At 39.0% G+C, this 22,279-nt stretch overlaps 1 protein-coding gene across 1 annotated transcript in view; it reads left to right on the top strand.

The window, feature by feature from the left end:
- LOC145782248 (uncharacterized) overlaps positions 1-21,986 on the top strand; it is a 44,864-nt gene extending 22,878 nt beyond the window's left edge. The window contains exons 3-10 of the mRNA XM_082594032.1: positions 58-239; positions 11,286-11,431; positions 11,572-11,634; positions 11,800-11,934; positions 15,116-15,199; positions 16,122-16,199; positions 16,443-16,740; positions 21,317-21,986. Coding sequence (XP_082450158.1) covers positions 58-239; positions 11,286-11,431; positions 11,572-11,634; positions 11,800-11,934; positions 15,116-15,199; positions 16,122-16,199; positions 16,443-16,733 — 979 coding nt within the window. The 3' untranslated portion in view covers positions 16,734-16,740; positions 21,317-21,986. The remainder of the gene's footprint in view (positions 1-57; positions 240-11,285; positions 11,432-11,571; positions 11,635-11,799; positions 11,935-15,115; positions 15,200-16,121; positions 16,200-16,442; positions 16,741-21,316) is intronic.
- The last annotated feature ends 293 nt before the right edge of the window (positions 21,987-22,279 follow it).

Below are 22,279 nucleotides of genomic sequence, written 5' to 3'. Positions count from 1 at the left end.
ATGATGTTCGACCCCCATTTACACCTGCGCTTGATAACGGCTGCACTTTACTTTTAGATCAGGGAAAAGAATCTCTTCCAAAAGTGGTGGTTGCACTTCAAAACGCCTCTTTTGTCTGTGTCTGCCCATTTGTGTTCTTGCCTTGATAGCTGCTTGCGTCACAAGCTCCATAGGAATCGTATGGATGCAAATGCAGTTGAAAGCTGACATGGAATTGATTAAAGACAGAATTTTAAAATGTAAGTAAAATGTTGTAATGTACAGTCCACCAATGTTATTTTTCTATCCTAAAATCCAGTCTACTGTTGTCTACAGTCTACTGTTGTATTGGCCTGATCAGTGACCACTCCAAATTACAAACTTACATTGCTTACTTAGCCACTTTCGTGGTCATGGTGTTTCATAGTCATCTGTAGTCATAGGCGCCGATTCCAGGGGACGGGGGGCGGCGCCCCCCCGTGAATTTATCTTGGGGTGGCTGCCCCCCCGCAAATTATTTTAAAAAATCCTAAATCAAATGTTTCTAAGTTCAGATTTGCGTTAATTTGACCTTCATTGCGGATCGATCTCAATTAAAAGATCTACTTGTTGCAACAAGAGCGCTGTTCCTAAGATAACAAAAGAAACAGAAGTACGGTAGCTGATAAACGCCAGCGTGGTGCCGTTGAAGCATAGTAACAATGACTGAAAAACGTTTTTCTTGATTTCTTTTGCTTTGTTTTTTCTTGGGAGTGTCAATAACGAGGTGCGGTTTGCAGTTTGCTCAGTTTAGTATCTACACGTATTAAGAGCTAAAGTTCAAAGTGACTAGTATATAATTCTAAGTAGCCTACAGGCCTCGAAATTCGTTTTTGTTGACGGCGGACAAACGTGTCCGGTCTGAGCAGCTATCTCGGCGGACAAATTAAGTCTTACGGCTGACACACTAGTTTTAGCCGTCGATCGTCATGCTTAATCACTTTATCTTGATAATAATTCTTCGCCATTTCAGAACTATAACTACGGTTTTAGAAGGCTTTTTAAAAATTCAGTAAAGTCACTCTGAAAGGCTTTCATCAGACCAACGATGTGCGCTTGAAGAGTCAAAGCGCCGTGTAGCTGGTCAATACGCCACATAACTGATTAACTTCCACCGAACGAGGTCGTGTGGCTTATTGCATCACAATGCTCTGGGCAGGAGTCGGAGAATTTCTACACTAACGCTACTATTTTCTGCTGTGTAAAGTTTCACAGGCTTTTTTCTTTAAGTTTATTTTTGCGTGTCATGTGAGCGAAAGTGAATTTTCCTTGGGTCTTTTCTTTCTTACTGTAATACCAAAACCATAAACAGACATAACTCATAACTTAAAAGAGTTACCTCCATGGGCTCCGTTAGAGGGGGGCCGGGGGGATGATTACCCCCCCCCCCCATCAATCGGAGTGGGGTGGTAACTAATGCAAAATTACCCCCCACTAATGTAGAGATAAAAATTTCATTTTTAATATATTTTTTACTTTTGTGTTTTATTTTTATGTTTTATTTTTTTTGCACAACTTTTGAGGTTTTTGCTTGGAAACTCCGACTCGCAAGACAACGCCAAGTCATCTATGGCCAAACTATGAATCCTGTCAAAAATATACGCATTGCAATGCGCTGTGTGTGACGTCATAGTTTCTCACTGCTACAAACTGTTTAATTTCGCTTTTACCACTCACGAACGAAACCCACTGCAGTTGCACTGTTTCAATGTCTTTATACTTTTGGTTGTTGTAAAAGTTAATGCATTTTAGCTTTTATTTTTATTTTTTTTGTGAATTGAATGTAGGCCTAGACCAGGGGTGCACAACCTTTTTGCTATTGCCGGCCGCATTCAGATTAATTCTACAAAGCACGGCCGCTAGTAAGTTTTAAATGATTTTTTTTTAATTTGCGTTATTAAAGAGAAGAATTTATTCGTTAATATCTACTAAACTTATCATACTTATACCTAATAGCGCCATAACACTTTTTGAAATGAATTTACTCCGTCTGCGACATTGCAACAAGTGACTCCCTTGATTTTGCATACGAGCAGATAAAATTGCTAAGTTGAGAACCTCTCGAGATACAGTCTTAGTTGAGACTCCAGGTTTCCATCCAACAATCGCGTTCGGTAGGCTACTCGTTTTTCAGGTAGGCTACTTCATTTGTGAAAAGGCAGACTCGCACACGTAGCCTAAGGGCTTCCGAAAAGAACAAGAGTTTCTCTTGCCAATTCTCGCAACATTGGATAATCAAGTGCACTTTTCCACATTTTCGACACAGATTTTCCTCGACTTGCCTAATTTTGCGTAATTGTGTGACATATGACGACGAAAATGCTGCTTTGCATTATCTCCTTTAACAGTTTTAACTACTTGACTGCATATTAGACACATCATAGTATGCGCTGCCGTCTCGATCATGAAATAATCCAACCCCATTTGGAACTGAATACCCTTTTCTGCTCTGCTAGTGTTCTTTTTCTTTTTAAGGACATAATGCAATGTAGGCTAATGTTACAATGAAATTGGGTCGAGGAAAAAGTTTTGTCTCTAAACGATTTTAACAATACAGTCTAGCCTACAAAAAGTTACGATGAAAATGTATTTCAAGCTCTAAAATTTGAAGGTATCCAGTGGTTTTAGATATCCTTGTAGTCTATAATATTTAAAATACATTTCATTTTTTTAATGAAATAATTTTTTCATTTCAACAATAGGACACGGTCGCCAACACATGCTTATGAAATTAGGCTACGTGTTAACGGCCGCATAATTATTCATCGACGCCGCATACGGCCGCAGGTTAAACACCGTTGGCCTAGACCCTAGATGCCGAAACTTTTTCTTTCACTGTGGATGTTAGGGCACAGGTTATCGTGTTGTATTCATGCAATTGTAAATTAAGTTATAGAAAGCTTGGACCTTAACGCTTTTGATCTTTTAAATCTAACCATTTAGTGTCTGAAGCGCAAAGTTTGGAAGACTTGAGCCAAGGAAGAATACAGAGAGGAATTTTTGCGTAGGCCTACGTCCCCTCTTCCAGTCAAATTTGTCTAAAAACCTCAAAAAATGTGGCAAATATTAAAGAGCTTTTGCTCGCGATTTTAGATTCGTTGAAATAATATTTCGACCTTAAATCGTGCTGAAAGGCAAAAATTTTGCGCCTTCGGCGCAAAACATGCCGCCTAAGACGCTGTATAAGAAACTGAAGCTTTCAGGAATGCGAAGGAGGGTCTGGGAAGCGACCTCCCAGAAGTATATGTGATGCGATAATCCAATAAGCCCCCTGTCGATGTCAAAACATCGTTCCCGCTCTGCTTAAATTACCCCCCCCCACTCTCAGGAAGTGTCCGGAGCCCCTGGTTACCTCTCTACCCAAATTGTATTACCAAAACTTAACAAATTTTGTTGCATCTTGCTGTAATAGCCTACTCGTATAATCTAATTTTGTAACCAACCTTGCCGTATCATTATTACTCGGAGATCAAAGCCAGACATTGTGACGTAAAACTTGAACTAAATTGCGCTTGATTGGTGCACTGTAGAAGTACCTGTACTCCTATCGACTCTTAGCGAAGAATTCACCTTTGTTACGCTGATTCAATGTCATCAACCGTTGAAGCAACGTAAAAATCGAAAGTTTTCCTCCTTGAATGGAAGCTAAGGGATACAGCATTCACATTTTCTAGATGCGCGCTAGAATGCGATGGAAAATATATTATTGCAACAATTGTTCGTGCTATGCAATGACGATTTGTATCGCTAGTTCCTGTGTTATTTCTCGGCGGACAAATATGACCGATCTAGATGGTACTTCCCGCGGACATCACATGCTGTGGGCGGACATTAGGGTGCATCATCTGCCCTTTTTCGTTTAAAGTTTGTTCTGCAGTTGTCAGAAGTGTTCCTTTTGTCAAAGTAAACACACCTGTGAAGTTTTATGCGAAATGATTTGGATCTAGGGGTACCACATCGCAAATGAATTTTTGACATATAGACGTCGAGCAAAAAATGCGAAAAGCCTAGTTTCAGATGGCATGTCTGTGGTACACATATGTACCGTTAGTCCAAAAGCGTTAAATCATTCATTTTAGGGTTTTTCTCTCTAAACTGCACACCTTTTGATCATTTTATTGCAAAAAAATATTCGCTGAACTTTATCTAAACTTTAACATTCACTGTTTTGGTCACAAAACACCAATAAATGCACATTGTTTTGCTGAATTTGCAAAATTTCCGAACTGAAATAACACAGTTGGAAAAGGCACAGTTTCCTGCTCAACTAAATATGCAGTATCCATTGAACATTATTGTTCATTTCCTTTTTCCGTAAATTCGGACACTGCCGATAGCTCCCTTCAACAGTCTGCAGAACAGTTTGGAATCTCTGTTCACACTTTGCCGATGAAAGATAGTCGCATCCAAGCTTGACGGCCCCGTTCAGCTGCATCCTGCCTTACAACTGTGCTGCAGCAAGCTGCATATGAAGGACAGCTGTCTCACTGAAGAACATCTTTGTCCATGAAACTTGTACAATGGCCAAGCTTTAGTGCTGCAAAAAGGAACCAGGAATCTTCATTGATTAGATCAGCCAACTACTTGGTGGCTGGCAACACTAGAATCAACCTTGGTTTTCCAAAACCTTCTACAAATCTTTTTAATGGCTGTCTGAAACTTTTCATTTTCTTTAGTATTGCTCTTGCCATTGCTGCTTTCTCAGCTGGCAGTGTCTTGGTGCTGAAAAGGGCAAAGGGAGCAAGTTCCTCAGACAAGTACCATGTGTGTAGCATGAAATACTTGAGCGCTACCTCTGCTACCAGCTTGTCTTCTTCTTTGTATTGGTGTAAGACTTCAATAAAGCGCAAGTCGTTTGTTGGTGCATTGACTTGGCACAATGCTAAAAACCAGTACCAGCCATAGCACGACAAGATAAATTTGACAAGACGTTTAAACTTTGCAGTTTGAATATAATACACCATTTGCACGTCATGAACCAGTAGGCTATGTCTGATAGAAAGCAAAGGGATAAGTGTTCAACCATGTCGGAGTCGGTGTTTTTGTAATAGCAAAGTACTGGATGCACAGTTGCTTGGGCGTGTGTCCAGTGAAAGCCCAAGATTTCATTTTGCACATGAAAGGAATAATTTTCTAAAAAGTCCATTGCAATCAAAACTTCACCTTCTTGCAAATTTTCTTTTCTGGACTTGTAATAATTTGATTGTGCTTTGGACACATAACTATGTGGAAAAAGTTAGACCAGCTTCTCAATCAAGGTTTCTATGAAATCTGAAACACTCGGGATCATCGTAACAATTTCTGCTCCATCAACTGTCGTCCTCTGTTTAAAAGTGATTTGTTCATCATGATCCTCCAACAGCGAGTTAAGGTGGCTTCTCAAAACTTTTGAAGATGGACATTGGTCACACTTGCAAAACATGCATTCTTTTTAAGTACCGGTAATATCACAGACCATTAAAGAAAGCAAGTCTGTAAGATTCTGCCAAGTTTCCCGCCTCTATCAGTAACTTGGGATTCTCATGAATTAGACGAACACAAACTGAATGGGTTCCAGAAGCTCCTGCCAAAACGCACCATTTTGGCCCTAATGTGCAAAATTTTGACAGACTAATCTTAATATCTGGTTGTATCTTTTTAAACTCCTGATACAACTCATTTAGTGTCACCAAAACCAATCGTTTTGTTGATAGCATTTTTTGCCCACAGACACTTTATCCTTTTGACCCTCTTTTGACCTAGGCCTACTAAATTCATCATCTTCATAGAACTTCAATACAGAATCAATAATCTCTTGAGGGAAAGCCCTTTGTTGACGTGGTTGAGGTTTTGGAAGATTGATTTTGGTGACACTAAATGAGTTGTATCAGGAGTTTAAAAAGATACAACCAGATATGAAGATTGGTTTGTCAAAATTTTGCACATTAATGCCAAAATGGTGCGTTTTGGCAGGAGCTTCCAGAACCCATTCAGTTTGTGTTTTTCTAATTCATGAGAATCCCAATTTAACGTTGTAACTGTTGTATAAGACGTTGTAACCGGTCACGGAATTGGTTTTAACGTCTCCCCTCAGTCAGTTGTTTATACTGTGCTACCCATCCTTCCTTCACTTTAAAAAATACATGGTACACTTACTACAGCAAACTACCTCATTTCCACTCAAATATCCCACTTCATATTTGGAAGCTACAAAGCCAAGAAAATTACCTTTCATATAAGCCAAGTAGCAGAAAAATCGAAGTAGAATGTTTTTTGCTACAAGCGATCCAAAGTTTCGTCATGCATGACTGATCGCAAATAGTCAAATGTGAAACTAGCCACTTGGTGGCCTGTAGTGATATAAAAACAAACAAACAATATATTTTTTCAGAATCTCCTTACTTTGGATAACTCATATGCATTGGAATTTTCAAGTTACCCTTTGAAACACCTTCATAACACTGGTCTACAAATTTCAACTTTTTTTTTCAGGTTTGGGTTTTGACAACTGATTTTGGCTAATTTTGGGGCGCTGAATCCGAAAATGAACTCAGATTTTCTCTATCACATCAAGTTTTCTTTCTATCGTTGCCATTATTTTATGAAATTGACCAATATTTACCCTTTTTAGTGCAGTAAAATGTCAAATATAATTATTTTCTGACAGCTATAAACTTTCAAACATAGAGATATTTTTACACTAAATTCATAAATTGGTTCAGATTTTCTCTAAAATAAAAAAAATCCTGTTATGATAATCGTAATAGGACATAGTGGAGATTGGTAGCGTTGAGTTTTTTCATGCTGGTTAGAACTCCCTGTCTTGGCTTCTCGGGCGTTATCTGTGGGTCAGCTGCTATCTCTATGCAGCAGGGTTACCAGATGTAAATTTGGCAAGGAGCCAACTGCACGTTCAAAAAAGGCCAAAAAAAGAGCCAACTTTTAAAACAAGGGGCCAAAAATAGGGCCAACTCAATTTTCAAGTACTAAGAAGCAATTTCACTGAATTAGCAACACATTCTTAGGCTTAGCAATATAGCTAAATATTTCACCTAAACTAAATAATTAAAGTACCGTAATTCCTTAGTTACGGAAATAGTTACTGTGTACCGTAAACAAAAATAAGGAAAATCGACAAACATTATTGTTTGAAATAGAAATCAATGATTCGGATATATTTTGTTACATTTGTGGATGCTTCATGTTGAAGTCTCAACAATGCAATATTACCACGTTTGTAAAAAGGGCATATCTTGCTTACCGGTACTTTAAAGTCAAGTTGGGGAACCAGGACAAAAGCTGGGCTCTTCATAAAGTGTGTAAGACTTGCGTTGAATGTCTGAGAAGTTGGTCGTAAGGAAAAGCTTCACAAATGAAATTTGGAATACCCATGATTTGTCGAGAGCAACGAAATCATGTTGACGATTGTTATTTTTGTCTTGTTAGTGTGAAAGGGTATAACAAAAAGAGTAAACATCGTTTGAAATATCCAAATCTGGATTCGGCATTGCGGCCAGTACTTCACAGTGATGAAAAGCCACTGCCAGTATTTACATCACTTTCAGAACTACACGAAGAGGCTATTTCTTCTTCAGAAGCATCTTTTAGTGAAGGAGAAAGTGAAATTTTTCAACCAGCACCCGAAGATCTGTTAGACAAGCCTTCCCAGTTTAATCAGATGGAATTAAATGATTTAGTGAGAGATTTGTATTTGCCTAAGCAATCTGCGGAGTTATTGGCATCAAGGCTATAGGAAAGGAAACTTTTCAAAGCTGGTACAAGCGTGACATTTTATCGCAAACGAGAAGAAGAACTGCTTCCATATTTTGCTTCCCACAATGATTTCGTTTATTGCAACAATATAGAAGGGCTTCTTCTAGAAATGGGATTACCACAGTATGATGCAGACGAATGGAGACTTTTCATTGATAGCTCCAAATGAAGTTTGAAGTGTGTTCTACTTCACAATGGTAACGTGTACGACTGTACGGTTCTATTCCGATAGGACATTCGGTGACAATGAAAGAAGAGTATCAGAACATCAAAACCGTTCTTGAAATGTTAAACTACTATGAGCATGGTTGGCTCATCTGTGTAGATTTAAAAATGGTGAACATTTTACTGGGGCAACAAACTGGCTACACCAAATACCCATGTTTCCTATGCTACTGGGACAGCAGGGCCAAGGATCAGCACTGGAACAAAGAAGAGTGGCCTCCAAGGCTCACCTTGACACCTGGAGACAAAAATATCATACGAGATCAGTTAGTTGATATCAAAAAGATCCTCTTGCCTCCTCTTCACATCAAACTTGGTCTCATGAAACAATATGTAAAAGCTTTGGATCATGAAGGAGAGTGTTTTAAGTATATATGTATGCTTTTCCTGGTCTCAGTGAAGAGAAAAAAAGAGCTGGGATTTTCAATGGACCACAAATCAGGCAATTGTTGAAGGATGAAAATTTTGTAAAATCAATGTTGCCATTCGAGGCTAGAGCTTGGAATGCTTTCGGTGCTGTTGTGAGAAATTTTTTGGGAAACAGAAAAGCAGAAAATTATAAAGATCTCTTAAGGGAGCTACTGCTTAGTTTTGAAGATTTGGGATGCAGGATGAGCATCAAAGTTCACTATTTGAAGAGCCATGCGGATGAGTTTCCAGAAAACCATGGGAAAGTTAGTGAAGAACAGGGTGAACGTTTCCACCAGGATATTAAAATTATGGAGGAACGTTATCAAGGTCTGTGGGATTGTCATATGATGGCCGACTATTGTTGGAGTTTTAAAAGAGAAATTCCAGATGCTGCTCATACAAGAAAGTCCCTCAAAAGAGCATTTTTCAGCTTATAAGTGAAGAGTTCATATTTTATGAAAGCTCTTTTTTTGACTTTTTCTGAACTCGTCCTGCCCAAGTCCCTTTGAGTCAATCTTTATTTTGGCACTTTGCTATTTCTGTGTGTGTCTTCAGAATTTCTGCACTCCATTGGATGTCTACGTGCATATTGTGTGAACTGTAGGCTATAATTCAGATAATACCTTGTTACTGTCCTATCGACATTCGACATGTTTGTCAGCATAATGTAGCGTTTGATGTTATTATGGTTGCTCTTTTGCATGCCTATTTTTTATTCCAAGGCATGAAATTTTAATAAAGACAACGCAAATTTGTGTGAATATAATATAGAATGCTTGTTTTCTAATTAAAGCTAGATTATTGCAGGTAAAACAGTGTTTATTGCATCAGAATTTCTTGTTTTGACAACAAAGGGGGGGGCAAAAATTGATTTTTTTCAATAATTAGGGATATTTCATATCTCAAAAATGTGATGTGATAGAGAAAATCTGAGTTCATTTTCGGATTCAGCGCCCCAAAATTAGCTAAAATGAGTTGTCAAAACCCAAACCTGAAATTTTGTGTAGACCAGTGTAATAGATCAAACAAAATTTGCAGTTGATTTTTACGCATGAGCGATCACGAAAAGGGCCAATTTTCAATCGCCGATATCTCAAAAAGTACGGGGCCGATTTTGGTAAAATTGGTATCACTTTTCTCAGAATTGCATGGAGATTCTTCATATCAAATTTCATAAAAATCTACGACATATGGTTCAACAACTGCACCAGTCGCCATGAAGTGACCCCAAAATAACAAAAAATGACATAATTTTATCTAATTGTGGTACCCCTAGATGTTAATGAATTCTTCTGAAAAGTTGCACATCTTCAACAATCATAAAAAGGAACATTTTAATCCACTGCAGAAAACCAAACAAAAAAATGAGGGGCAGATGATGCACCCTAGCGGACATGTCCGATGTTTGCCGTGAATTTCGAGGTCTGAGCCTACATTATAAAGCTTGGCGATATACAATGGCATATAGACGCAAACAAGCATCAATGCTGACAAACAAACATCAGTATTTTGAATGTAAGCAATCAGTCGGCTAGAAAGTTGGCCCCCCCGGCGATTTTCAAAACCCGGCGCCCATGTCTGCAGTTGCCATTATGTAATCCAGACCAGTCATTTGCAGAGAACAACTCATCAACATAAAGCAGATTTACTCATCAGAATAAGAAAAGTCTGTTTGTTACACACCATAATCTTAAACGTGGTCATCTTCAGTTGGTCTGGCCAAGTTCAGAAGCATGCACTTGCTAGGTTTGCACAATAGAACTAGTTATTGCTGCATAGTTCTCTCTACAATCGTTTCCATCGACTGTGACGTTGACCAAATGGTATCGCGAGTTGGTACACTAGTACAGTCAATATGACATGTACAACACCCACTTCCCGATTCCTTCATTTCTCTCTGGTGTAGAGTACTGCATGATAAATTAAAAACCTACTGTATAATACAAACAAATGGTATTTACTTGAAAACCAATCTCTTGGAATTCTAATACTATGATATAGTTTTCTACATTCCAAACATAGATTCTACAATAAAACATGCAATTCCTGAGGGTAACCATTATTGAAATAGCTCAAGTTTTTTCAAAATTCTTTTCGTCAATAACATTACAAGTTCAGAGCAATTTGTGTTCAAGAATGGACTGGCTTAATTTATTGACTGATTATTGTTTGCGCTTTAGTAGTACACCAGTGTATGTCTTGTGCATCTCTCAAATGATTAGAGTTGGCGTTGGCAACAAGTTTTTTCAAGTTATTGTGCTCAGTCCAAAAGCAACTAACATTCTGGGCTAGTCCCAGTTGAAAATGTATTATTGTATATCATCATGACTTCACAATCACAAAGCCATTGCACTGATGTAATGCTCAACTTCTCTTTTCTTACTACACTACAAATAAATAGGCTACTCTAACAGACTGCGAACTGTTAGGGCTAATCTAGTTGCTAGGAACTCATTGCGGTGTGTTTACATCATCCGCGACCACTTGATTTCGATTTCATTTCTGTTGCAATTGCCGACATGAAATCCAGACCGCCACCAATCTCGTATCACTCATCACATGTACACAGATTGCCTGTCTGGCAGACGAACCGGAACGGAAAATTTTCATTTCGGTCTCAAAAAACGTCATGTGAATGTAGCTGAAGAAATGAGCTTTCGTAGTCAAAGTATTAGTACCGTATTAATTTTGCACTTTGTTCAATTAAAATGTCTCAGTGATTATTCAAATGTTCATGCTGCCTCGGGATGCAGCAATCTTTCGGTTGAAGCGAGCGCTTGTTTGGTTGGGCTAGCATTGTTTTGTTTTACCAATGAGTTGTACATTTACTATAATTCAACCCACTGCATTCCATTGTGATAACCATATTATGCTTTCAGTGGAGCTATGGAAGGATGACGAACCTGCCTCTCTGGCGGATGTGCAGGCGTCGTTGGCGTCGCTCATGCATGACCTGACGGATCTCAGAGAGGGAAACACCGGAGTCCGGGCAGCCAATACAAAGATTGCGATGCTCGCTGACCAGGTACATCATGCCACCTACTGAAAATAGTTGATGGTGCTCATCAATTATAATCCTTTCAAACATTAATATGCTGAAGGATTTATGGGTGAACCGAGTCGTACTACTCTCAATCAACCTCAATGCCTTCTCCGTTTGTTTAGATGGAGACGCTCCCGAAGGTTCAACAATTAGTGGGCAAGGAGGACATTGATAAGCTGGAAAACGTGAGAACGTGTTTTGCTGATTCTGGGACGTGACTGCATTGCAAAGCCTTACTGTATTGGAAACTATTTAAAATTCAGCTAACTTGGGAGAATTGGCATTACCATATTTCTGCTTCATACCTTTCGCTGGTTTCATCACTTGCCGATATGTTGTATCTGTTGCAGAGGCTATCGAAGATGCAACGTACTGTCCATGACACGAGCAGTGCAGCGGTACAGATCGCCTCGAAGCACTCAATCATGAGCGCTGCAGTGGATGGGTTGCGTGCAAAAACTCAATCCCTGGAGGGCGCTGTGCAGGTTCGATTTTTATAAACAACAAGCTATCGATACTTGTCTATATGAATTAATGTTTGAGTGATCATGAAATTATAGCAGCTATCATTGTATTTTACAAATTCCAAGCTTTAGATCAATATCTCAAACGGTTTGCTCAAGGCGGCCATTTCAATATCCGGCGATACCTCGTTTTTGGCTTGTGGGGGTAGCGTATAGTAACTTTTTCCATTTGTACTTTGCAGAGCCTTATAACTTCTATTATAATTGTGATGGAGGACTAAAAATTTCTGTACGAGTTCATTAGAAACTATACTACACAATTAAATAGTATAAAACAATATCTCTTGATGCACAGTTGTTTGGTGGGTCATCAAAATTCTATGTTTTTGCCCCATATAGGCTAAGTGTTTTTTCAATTTTTAAATGCTACTAACATCTAAACAAATCAAACTATTTGTTTAAAACACAATTATTTGTAATATTTGAAAGCTTGTATTCTGCTAATGTGAATTAAAAAGGTGTGGTGCCATTAAAGTAGATCTTATGAGGGTCTGAAACCCTATCAGACAAAAATTGCCCTTTTTTACCCCAATGCTTAGAGCCCCAAATGACTGAGTGGACATTTTATGGTCGTCATGGAACTAATACCAGACAAACACATATATTCATCCTTTTCATGAAGTAAAATGTTTGACTAGCCTACCAACCTCTTTTAATGTTAATTCTTTACAATGTGACATTTTGGTCATGTTTGTCAAATAATTGCAAGTTCAAAATGTAGGTCAGGGATATTCAACAATGACAACGTAGGAAAATAGTGAAAATAAGTACTGTGCTTAGTGGTCATGAATACTTCAATGCTGACACTGTTGTCTGTTAATACATGTTCAAAATGATACTTTCACCTCTTCTTACCCGTGAAAACGTACCCACTGCAATCAAGAAGCTGTTGTGTGGAGATAGTATTTTTGAAAATCATTAAACTACTTTCAAAAAAGAAATTGTTAACAGTTTGCACAAAAATTATGCATTATGTAAAGTGCTTAGCCTGACGTGTAATTAGTGATGCACTTGAGGCAACATTTTGGGCCGTGAAGACTTGCACTTTGTATCTTCCAAAGTTTATCAAATCAAAACTGGATTTCCTTAGCGGTTTGAGTGACAAGTTTTGTTTTAAAATTAAGTGCGTTTTAAATATTTTTCTTATGACCACACAAGGATTTCAATGATTTATTTTTTCAAGGTTTGTTTAGTGTTGTGTAGTCTTTTAGTAAACTTTCGTAGCACATTTCACCTTAAATTTTATAAACAATGAAATAGCTCAATATAATTGTTAACTATTTGAATGAGCAATTGGTTTATTTCGGAATAGGCTATTGCAATATTTTTATAGTTTTTTTTGAGGAGTTCAGAAATCATTTTCATCCTTAAATTCATTGCTCCTGAAACCCTGCGCACCTAATGCCTCTGACAAGTTAATTAAATGGACTTGAGCGAGCAAAGCAAGCGAGAAAAATTTGAAAAATAAGAGAACAAATTATATTTGTTTATTTTTATTTAGACGGAGGGGGCACATAACCAATTAGTACTCCCCGGATTCGCTACTGAACTCCACCACGTGCAAGTCAATCAGCCATGAATCTGATGTTTGCAATAGTTGAAAATGATGTGTATAAAAGAAAAGGGCACGGATAAATAAAAATGATTTCGTGTAAATCATATTTAAGCACTGAAATTATACCATCAAAAATAATAATTGTCGCTTTTACAAAAACAAGAGCATGTAAAAACGAACTGATTGCAGATTTAGAATCAGCATTCCAAACTCATTCAGAATCCGTTAAAACATCTCGTGCTTAAAAAAATTGTTGACCAGTGTAAGTTCTACCTGGCAGTCAGCGCAAGGCTAAGCAGCCTACTCACTAGAACAGCGAGCATCACGTTTCGCTAAACATATCAGTGTAGCATCCACGCTTACCATCAAGTTTTTTCCAAAAACATATGTTTCTCAGCAGTCGTTTGTATCATTGTCAATTCTTGCTTCACTCGACTGGTCAGAAATAAAAGCGGCAAGACTCGAGCGACTTTATGGCGGCAAGACTCGAGCGACGTACTTGATCAAACTTCTAACTCTTATCAAAGATTTAAATCTCTCACTAGGTGTCAATAATTAGTTGTTGAAGTTGCGCTATTTAGTGATGTGATAAACAGACGAAACACGACAACGACCCGGAATTTAACAGAATAGAAGAAACAAAGCAATAAACGGTTTCGGCCATACTTCTAGTCTTAAGGTTCGTCATTGAATTATAAATAATTATAAGTTTATAACTAATAATAATCTCCCTAGTAATAATTAACAGCGCCGCAAGGTTGAATACCGAATCCCGTTACTAGTGTGGGCATGAATACGCATTGCATATTACGCATAGATTGTGTGTGGATGTTTTAACAAGTTTCGCCCATGGATCTGGAGTGGACGAAACACGTGTCTAGTGCGGTCGATTCTTGCTACAATCGATCGCCGATAAACATTCTTGATTGGGAAGTCTTAATGACCAGTATGGAGGCTACATCGTTATAGCGGTTGCAGAGTTATGTAAACGCAATTGCTAGGTGTTTGAGTGAGTACACACTACACAGCCCTGTGCTGACTGCCATGTAGGTCGTTCCCTCCTCATAAAACTACTTGACTTGTTGATATGACTTGAATAATGAAAATAAAAATGTTTTTCCATATATCACACGTAGACAATAGACATTGAACAAAACACGTAAACTACACCAAAGTAGGCGACGTGTGGCTGTAGATCTCACGCTATGGTACCGCCGTTTGGTTACTTTCAGTGAGAGTTCACGCTAGCTCTTTGTTTAATTTACAAAACACTTATCATAGTTTGCGTTCCTTTATTGTAGCTATTATGACGTCTCAAAAGCAATCGATAAGCAACAATGAAACAAACGAATATGACATGAGCCCGTTTTTGATTAGCATTGTGCAAGCAAAATTCGTCTTGTGGCTTAATACAACTCATTGTTATGTAATTTGACTATCATTGCTACGTATTCTTGCAACACTAATATAAAGTATCGGTAAAAATATTGCTATTGGCCACAGAAAGTTATACCGGTATCGACGCATGTCTAATTTTGACATTTCGACAACCACCTACTGACGTAACTGTGATTCCGTGCTCCGTAGGAAATCACCACGCGGATCCACCAAGACTCTGAGGTGGAGGCAACGAACTCCACCCTTCATCTCATCATGGACCGGCTGCTTGCGGTAGGTTGACATATCAAGTTGTAGACTAAGACTAACTGTACAAGTGTGAGTTCCCCAAGTGTATGCCGCAAAAAGTTCGAAAGTTTCCTGTAAAAGTCTGATGAATGGAACGTTTCAGCCGTCATCCAAGCTTGACCATCAGACCATTCCCAACTCTTGTCAAGCCTCGAATCCAGACATGCACATTTTTTACATTGCAGTGAAAGTATATGATTCTACTGGTCTTCACTGATTAAGTAAAACTAACTTTAAATAATTCTATCAAGGATAGTTTGTTTAACGTAATGGATCAAAGAATTAACGAAGAACAATATTTCGAAAGGCCATTGATGTACAGTAGTAAGTCGATGTATCGCGATAGATTCTAAAAGTCTGGTGTGCCGTGATCCTAAAAACTTTGAAAACACAACTATAGAAAGATGCAAACGGGAATATTTTGCAGATTAAGGGGCGTCAAATAAGTGTTTCGCCCGCACGAGGATTTTCTTCCGTAATGAGGTGTTTGATAAAAACAATTCAAATATAGATTCGTGTCATAAGAACGAGGAGGAAGTGGCTAGATGCTGGTTTTACGGCGAAGAAGTGACGTTTGGTACTCGTATTGCAGCTTCAAGACTATTGGAAATCCCCTCGGGCTATGGGTGGATCACTCGAGCTAAAGTAAAATGTCAAAGTTACACCACCACAAGATGGGGTGGAAGGGCTGGGATATTACTTGGACCATTGCGTACCAACAGGTTTCTCCTTTCAATTTAGGTTTCATTCAACCACGGTAACATTTGAGAGTGACCGGACAGTATTCACTTTTGTTTTGCGACATTAGCCTCTCCGCATAACGCGGGGAACTGACAAGTGCAGTTGTGGCTACACCTTTTGATCGTATTTGATTTCCATGTAAACTCAACTAATCCTTGTGTCTCAGCTGGAGACTTCACTGTTTTCGATGGAAGGAAGCGATAGACAGAAAGCCACTGCAACTCTGTACGAACACCTGTCTCAGGTAATCACCATCAGTCGTCAACACATGAGACGCACGATGCGGTCAAGATTACAAGCTACTGCTTTCACTTTATCTTATGTTGACCTGCTGTGCCTTGTGTTTGTGTTCTTTGGTGTTGATCTGAGGAAATGTATATTCACAAAATGACTATTTACCTTTCCAGTATTGCATGTGTTCATGCCACGACAGCCTTTGCATGGTCATCCGCTACAGTCCGACTGATGGAACTCGTCTATATTTCAGGGTATATCCTCCGTTAATACCACAGTGCTTGCTCTTAAAGATCGGAGCAAGAGGATGCTGGCGCGCTTGGAGGCGATAGAAACCCGACTTGCCGTCATCGCACGGGAGACCAAAATTGGTGAAAAAATGTTTGAAGAGTCGCATGACTCTACGGGTGAGAAAACTTCTCATCCCGATGGGGATCTTGGTGGTGACGCCATCGCTTCCTCATCCGACAAGACATCTCACCGCATCGGCGACACCACGACGTCGTTCACACAATCACCAGTGCGGCCACAGGGTGCAACTTGATGATCAGGTGGGTGCACCTAGTGGTCAATTTTATTGTCTTAACTGCGAAATAACAGCCGTGAGTTGGTGCTAAAGTCCCTGTTTTAGCACGCTATGTGGCTTGATCATGTTTGATTTCGCTCGAAGTTAATTATGTGCAGTCAGGTGGACTGAAATACACTTGTCCACTCAAAATCTTACTTGGCCGTTACCACGGATGTGAGTCATTTTTTAAACATGTTTTTTTTTTTAAATAACAATCTTTTTTTGTGTAAGCGATCTATTTAAATTTTAAATGCTGGAACAAATTTTGCACTTTTGCTTCTCTAAAATATTTTTTATGAAATAATTAAGATATCGATAAGCATCAGTCGACTAGACTGCAGATTCATCAATTGGACTTTTAAAAACATTTACTCATCATAGCAGGCTATATGCAATGAAACATTTACTCATCATAGCAGGCTATATGCAATGAAAGAAATAAATAAACTAATAAAATAAATTATGACAAACAACAAAAGAGGTTGACTATTAGCATGGTCACCACTGTCCAAGTGGGATACAGTTGAGTTCTTCACAAAGGGTCCATACTGGCTGGGACCAAGCGATATCTCAACCATCTTTTACATTTCATCAATAGCCACTTGCTGGGCATGAGGCCACATTTCTGACTTACAGAACTAAGCAAAAATTACAGTAAACTAATTTATAATAAGTTATTTTGCAGCTATAATTTTACAACTTTTTTTGCTGTTTCTTATTATAATTAGGGCAACCAATTTTGTGAACTAAACACTTAAAATTTTGACCTAATTTTGACCAATAATTTTCTGCGTTGCAACCTAAATGCGAAATACAAAGCATATTAGAAATCAAACCGTTAGGTAAGGATATCTTCTTTTTCTAATGAAATAAATGAAAAATGTGGAAGACTCAACCACACCACAGCTAACGAACACATAATGAAAGTCACTCGAAAAACTGCAAAAGATAAATATGGAGTGTCTTTAAATATCCCGAAATTACTGAGAGGGTTCTGCAGTATTATACTTCAACGTCAAGTAATGCTTCACATTATCGCCTTTAAAGTTCCTGTCTCTCGCCAAAAATTTTCCTAAAATGGAGAAGCTTCTCTACTGATACTGAAATTGCTTGGGAGTTCCTCAGCAGGCTATATAAATGTGGTGAAATATCATCTCGTCCCTTTTGCACAATACTGATGTCATTCCTTCAGATTCTTGCTTCAATATATTGTTTAACCTTGTGCATAATTATAGGCTAGCTAAAGACAAATTTGAGAACATCAGGAAGCTAAAACTCAATACTATATGTATAAGTATAATGGTTTGAGCATTCACCTAACCAAGAACAAAGACCACGTTACCGGTACCTTCCTTCCACGCCTGGCCTACTTAAACTTAATATTCAATCGTCAGTAGTAGGCGAAACAAGATTATTACCTCAGTAATTGCAACAAATGGATTATTACGTCAGAATAGCAACAGAAATTGCAACAAAAAATCAGTATCTGTGTAGTTTTAATAAAATATCAATAGAGAGAAGAAAAACTACCTTAAAAGAAAATTTTGACCTAACCATGAAATTTGACTTTTCTTTACTTAATAACTTTGAAACTTCTCTTCGTGTCAGCCTGAAAGTTAGTTTATGGACGTTTTATAAACTTTGAACAAGGCAGAAAAATGTTTGACTTTATTGACTTTTGGTTGCTCTAATTGGAATTAATGAAAACAGTTGTTACTTGAAATAAAATGTATGGAACGATTGGAAATTATATAATGAGAAAGTGAGTGTCTTTATTGCAATGGTCTAGTCAAGGCAATAATAAACTTGTTTCTACACCAGAGGTTCCCGAACTGTGTACCGCGGCACAGTGATGTGCCGTGAAAGCCTGGTGATTTAAACGTTGCAACCATAAGCGCAAACCTGCAAAGTGTCAAATTAGTTTAGAAGAGAGTATATTTGCTTTCGTGTTGCTGTGGGCCGATCAATCGCCGACAATTTATTTTGATTACGGTACCAAGAAACCACTCGTCCGATTAACTGCAAAATAAAAATCTCGTATTCTGCATATTACCAGCTTGAACTGGGCCGCTTAACAGGGTTGATCGGTTTAAACCGGGGCGGTTTGAACCTCCCGGTTAAAACCTGGTTTAAACCAGGCAGTTTTGACCACCTATTACTGGTCAAAACCCCTTTGGTGTATGAATCAAGTTGCTTTTCAATTGAATTAAAAATATTATCCTCCATGTTCAGTAATGATGTTCAACTATATTTTGTTTTGATCAACAATAACCTAAATGCTGGATTTGGAACAAAAAATATTCAATTTCTCAGTTTATTTTTGATATTTCAATTAGTTGGTTACGGTATTTTAATTATTGAGAAAATTCAAATTCTAAAAATAAGTTTCTGATGAACCAAAAAATGCTTGGTAGAACGATGAACAATTTGCACAGCCAACTGAAGTACAGGAATTTATTCCAACAAATTTTATTTTTATGAAAAACATTTGCCATCAAATTTTGTCTGACAGGTCAGTATTGGCGGCCATTAATGAAAGTTCAGGCGGCCATGGCCGCCAGTTATTTCGAGGCCTGCATATCAAAATGGTCACAACTCACAACTGCTTTTATATTTCCTAAATAGCCCATAGCCCAGGTAGCCGACCATTCACTATATAAAAATATTTTTCTGGGTTTTGACCGGTTTAAACCTAGTTTTCACCGGTTAAAACCAGGTTTAAATCGCTTAGTGGTTAAAACCAGTTTTGACCACTAAGAGATCAACCCTGCCGCTTAAGAGCAGGTTTTCAAATTAAGCAAGGATTGCTGCTTACTGCTGAGACACACTGCAAGTGCGATTCGGCTTTTTCTGCACTGACCAAGACCAAGGCTACAAATGCACAAAGCCAGGCGCACCTTTCACATTGCAGTAGCTTATAAGTAAATGAATTTATTGGCATACTTTGATTACATGACAGCTAACTTTAAGTAACTTCTATCACGTCTAATTATTTTTTGTCATATCCAGTCTTGCGACTGGTGTTTGAAGATTAAGATTTTGTTTGAACCACTTGTGTGTGGATACTCTCAGCGAGCACAGTGCACGCCTCTGGGTTGGTTCATTTGTGAATGCCATAACATGCATCCAAACGGCGCTGGGTCGACTTTCGAGGTGTGCTTTTAAGCAATGCATTTCAGAACTGCTCTCCATTAAGCGCCTTAATGGATGGAATAATTCCCCCGGCAAAACTTCACTCTTCACTCGAAAAACTTCACTCTGTCAATCTCGGTAACCGGCGTCAAGAGCCTCTAGAAGTATGCCAGGAATAACTACCAGGCAGTAGCGTAGCCAGGAATTTTGAAAGGGGGGGTTTTTCGCCTAAAACGACACCCAGCGGCGGGGGATCTGGGGGGCCTCCCCCAGAAAATTTTGAAAAATTACTTTGAATTTGGTGCATTCTGAGAGCATTTTCAACAAAAATGTGGGTATGAATATTACTGCAAAATGGTGCTGTCCGGTAGCATAGCAAAAGGATAAATCATGTTTTCTTCGGCATTTTTCGGAAATAAAACTTTAAGTGTCTATGTTTTCTTGTTGCTAATTCCTGGCTGAGATGTTTGAATGTTTGGTATTGGCAAAACTCACTCTTTTAATGCAGTTTTGTATAAAGTTAGGCAATTTTTTTAGACTGAAAGCATCATTCTCAATATCATGACGTCACACGCGTGCCAAAGGGGGGGGTTGTAACCCCCAAAACCCCCCCTTGGCTACGCCACTGCTACCAGGAATAACCTATCAAGGCTTTGTCAGTCCGAGGATAAAGATTCAAAACCAAACTCATTAGCCAGATTAGGTAACCCGAAGCGAGGCTTCGATCATTTGAACGAACCAAATGGCTGGCGCTGTGGAAACCAACCTTGTGCCTTTTTCTCAAGTTTTGACGCGCGAGGTCACGAGTGGTCAACTGATCAGGGTTATTTCAGAACATAGCATTTGTTCTCCAAACTGTAGGCAAATTGTTGAAAAAGTACCCAATTTTGCTTCATTAACTTGGCTCACCGTGTCTACTGTCTACCTAGCCGCAATCCGCCCCGAGAGCTCGGTTGGCCAGCACGTGACTTCTGGAACGAAGAAGCTTCAAGATCAAGCGGCGCTGGTTCGACTCTCGGGGTGTGCGCTTGAGCACCGCACGTTAAGGACTGCTCTCCATTCAGCGGCATCTAATGGATGGAATAATTCCCAGGCAACATGACTTCAACAATCAGAAACATCACTATCTCAATCACGGTGACTGACCCTGCGTCATTGATTCAATGTCTCTGCAAGTAGGCTATGCAAAACAACCAGGATTAAGCTTTAACTCTGCAAGAAGCTTTCCCAATCCGAAAATAAAGATTCAATGTTGATTGATTTTTTTTAATTTTTTTATGGAAATATGAACCAAGCGTAATATCATTGTAATGTATATCGTACCATTTCAGTGCAATTTGTGAATGTTACTCGGCGTTAGTTTCCCCGTCACCCGCAGTGGCCATCAACTTTATCTGTAGATTGACAACGTTTTGTTTGATTCGCAGGCTCATCCCCATCATTCTACAGAAGGCCAACGCATTTGTCTATGCCGCAGTCAGTCGTAGATGCAACTCTGCAACGAGCTCCTGTGAAAAGCGTCGAACAAGCTTTCTTGCATTTTGACTGGCCAACGACAATCAGTGCTTGCGGTCCCGGCGCTTTTAGATTTCCGCGAAACGACAAGTGTTTGAATCCTTCCCCGCTCGGCTGCTCTCGATCGCTCTTAACCCCTAATCGCTGTGCTTCTGAGTTGACTGTTCAAGTGAAAACTTGGGCACTCGCCCCGCAGTCCGTGCTTAACTTTAGGGGTTGTTCGTCAACCTGGGTTTGTCGATGACGTAATAAATGCTGCCACTGCAATGGGGTTGAAATATTCGTAAAAGTGATTGTGGCTTATCGTGGTTTGCTCATATTGTGTGGTGGCTGTTGTACGGTGGTAACCTTTTCATTCACTTCGTTCATATCTGTGTGCGGTGGCTGACGTCATCAATCTCGGCACCAGCATTAGAAACGTGTGCAAGGTTTTAGCTGCAGTAGTTTTTTTTTACTTGATTTTATTTTTTAAATGATTATTTTGTAATCCATCGTCGCAAACATGTTTGTTTTTCATGAAATTTGTTGCCGATTTTCGACTCCCTTGCACTTAGAAATAAACCAGCTTAGTACGTCAAAGTTTATATGACTGCAGGCTGGTGTCTAATTTAAACCAGCGGTAGGCCTGCTACTCAGTCATGGCACATTTTATCGTTCGAGATTCATGGATTACCCACTTGAGGGTGCAGAAGGATGAGATGTGAACTCTCGGTTGGCTGGCGAGAAGCAAGATCGGCCTCGTTTAGCGAGGTGGTTCATGTTGTTTTTCCACTGCGCCTGTGTTCTTGGCAATAACAATAAACAAGTAGCTTCAGTGTCAACAAGACCGAGAGCTCTTATGAAACTGTGCCTCGGGCTGTGTTGGCATCTCGGCC

This window comes from Aplidium turbinatum, chromosome 13, assembly GCF_918807975.1.
Source record: "Aplidium turbinatum chromosome 13, kaAplTurb1.1, whole genome shotgun sequence".
In the NCBI taxonomy this organism is placed as follows: Eukaryota; Metazoa; Chordata; class Ascidiacea; order Aplousobranchia; family Polyclinidae; genus Aplidium; species Aplidium turbinatum.
This window is presented reverse-complemented; position numbering and strand designations above follow the sequence as displayed.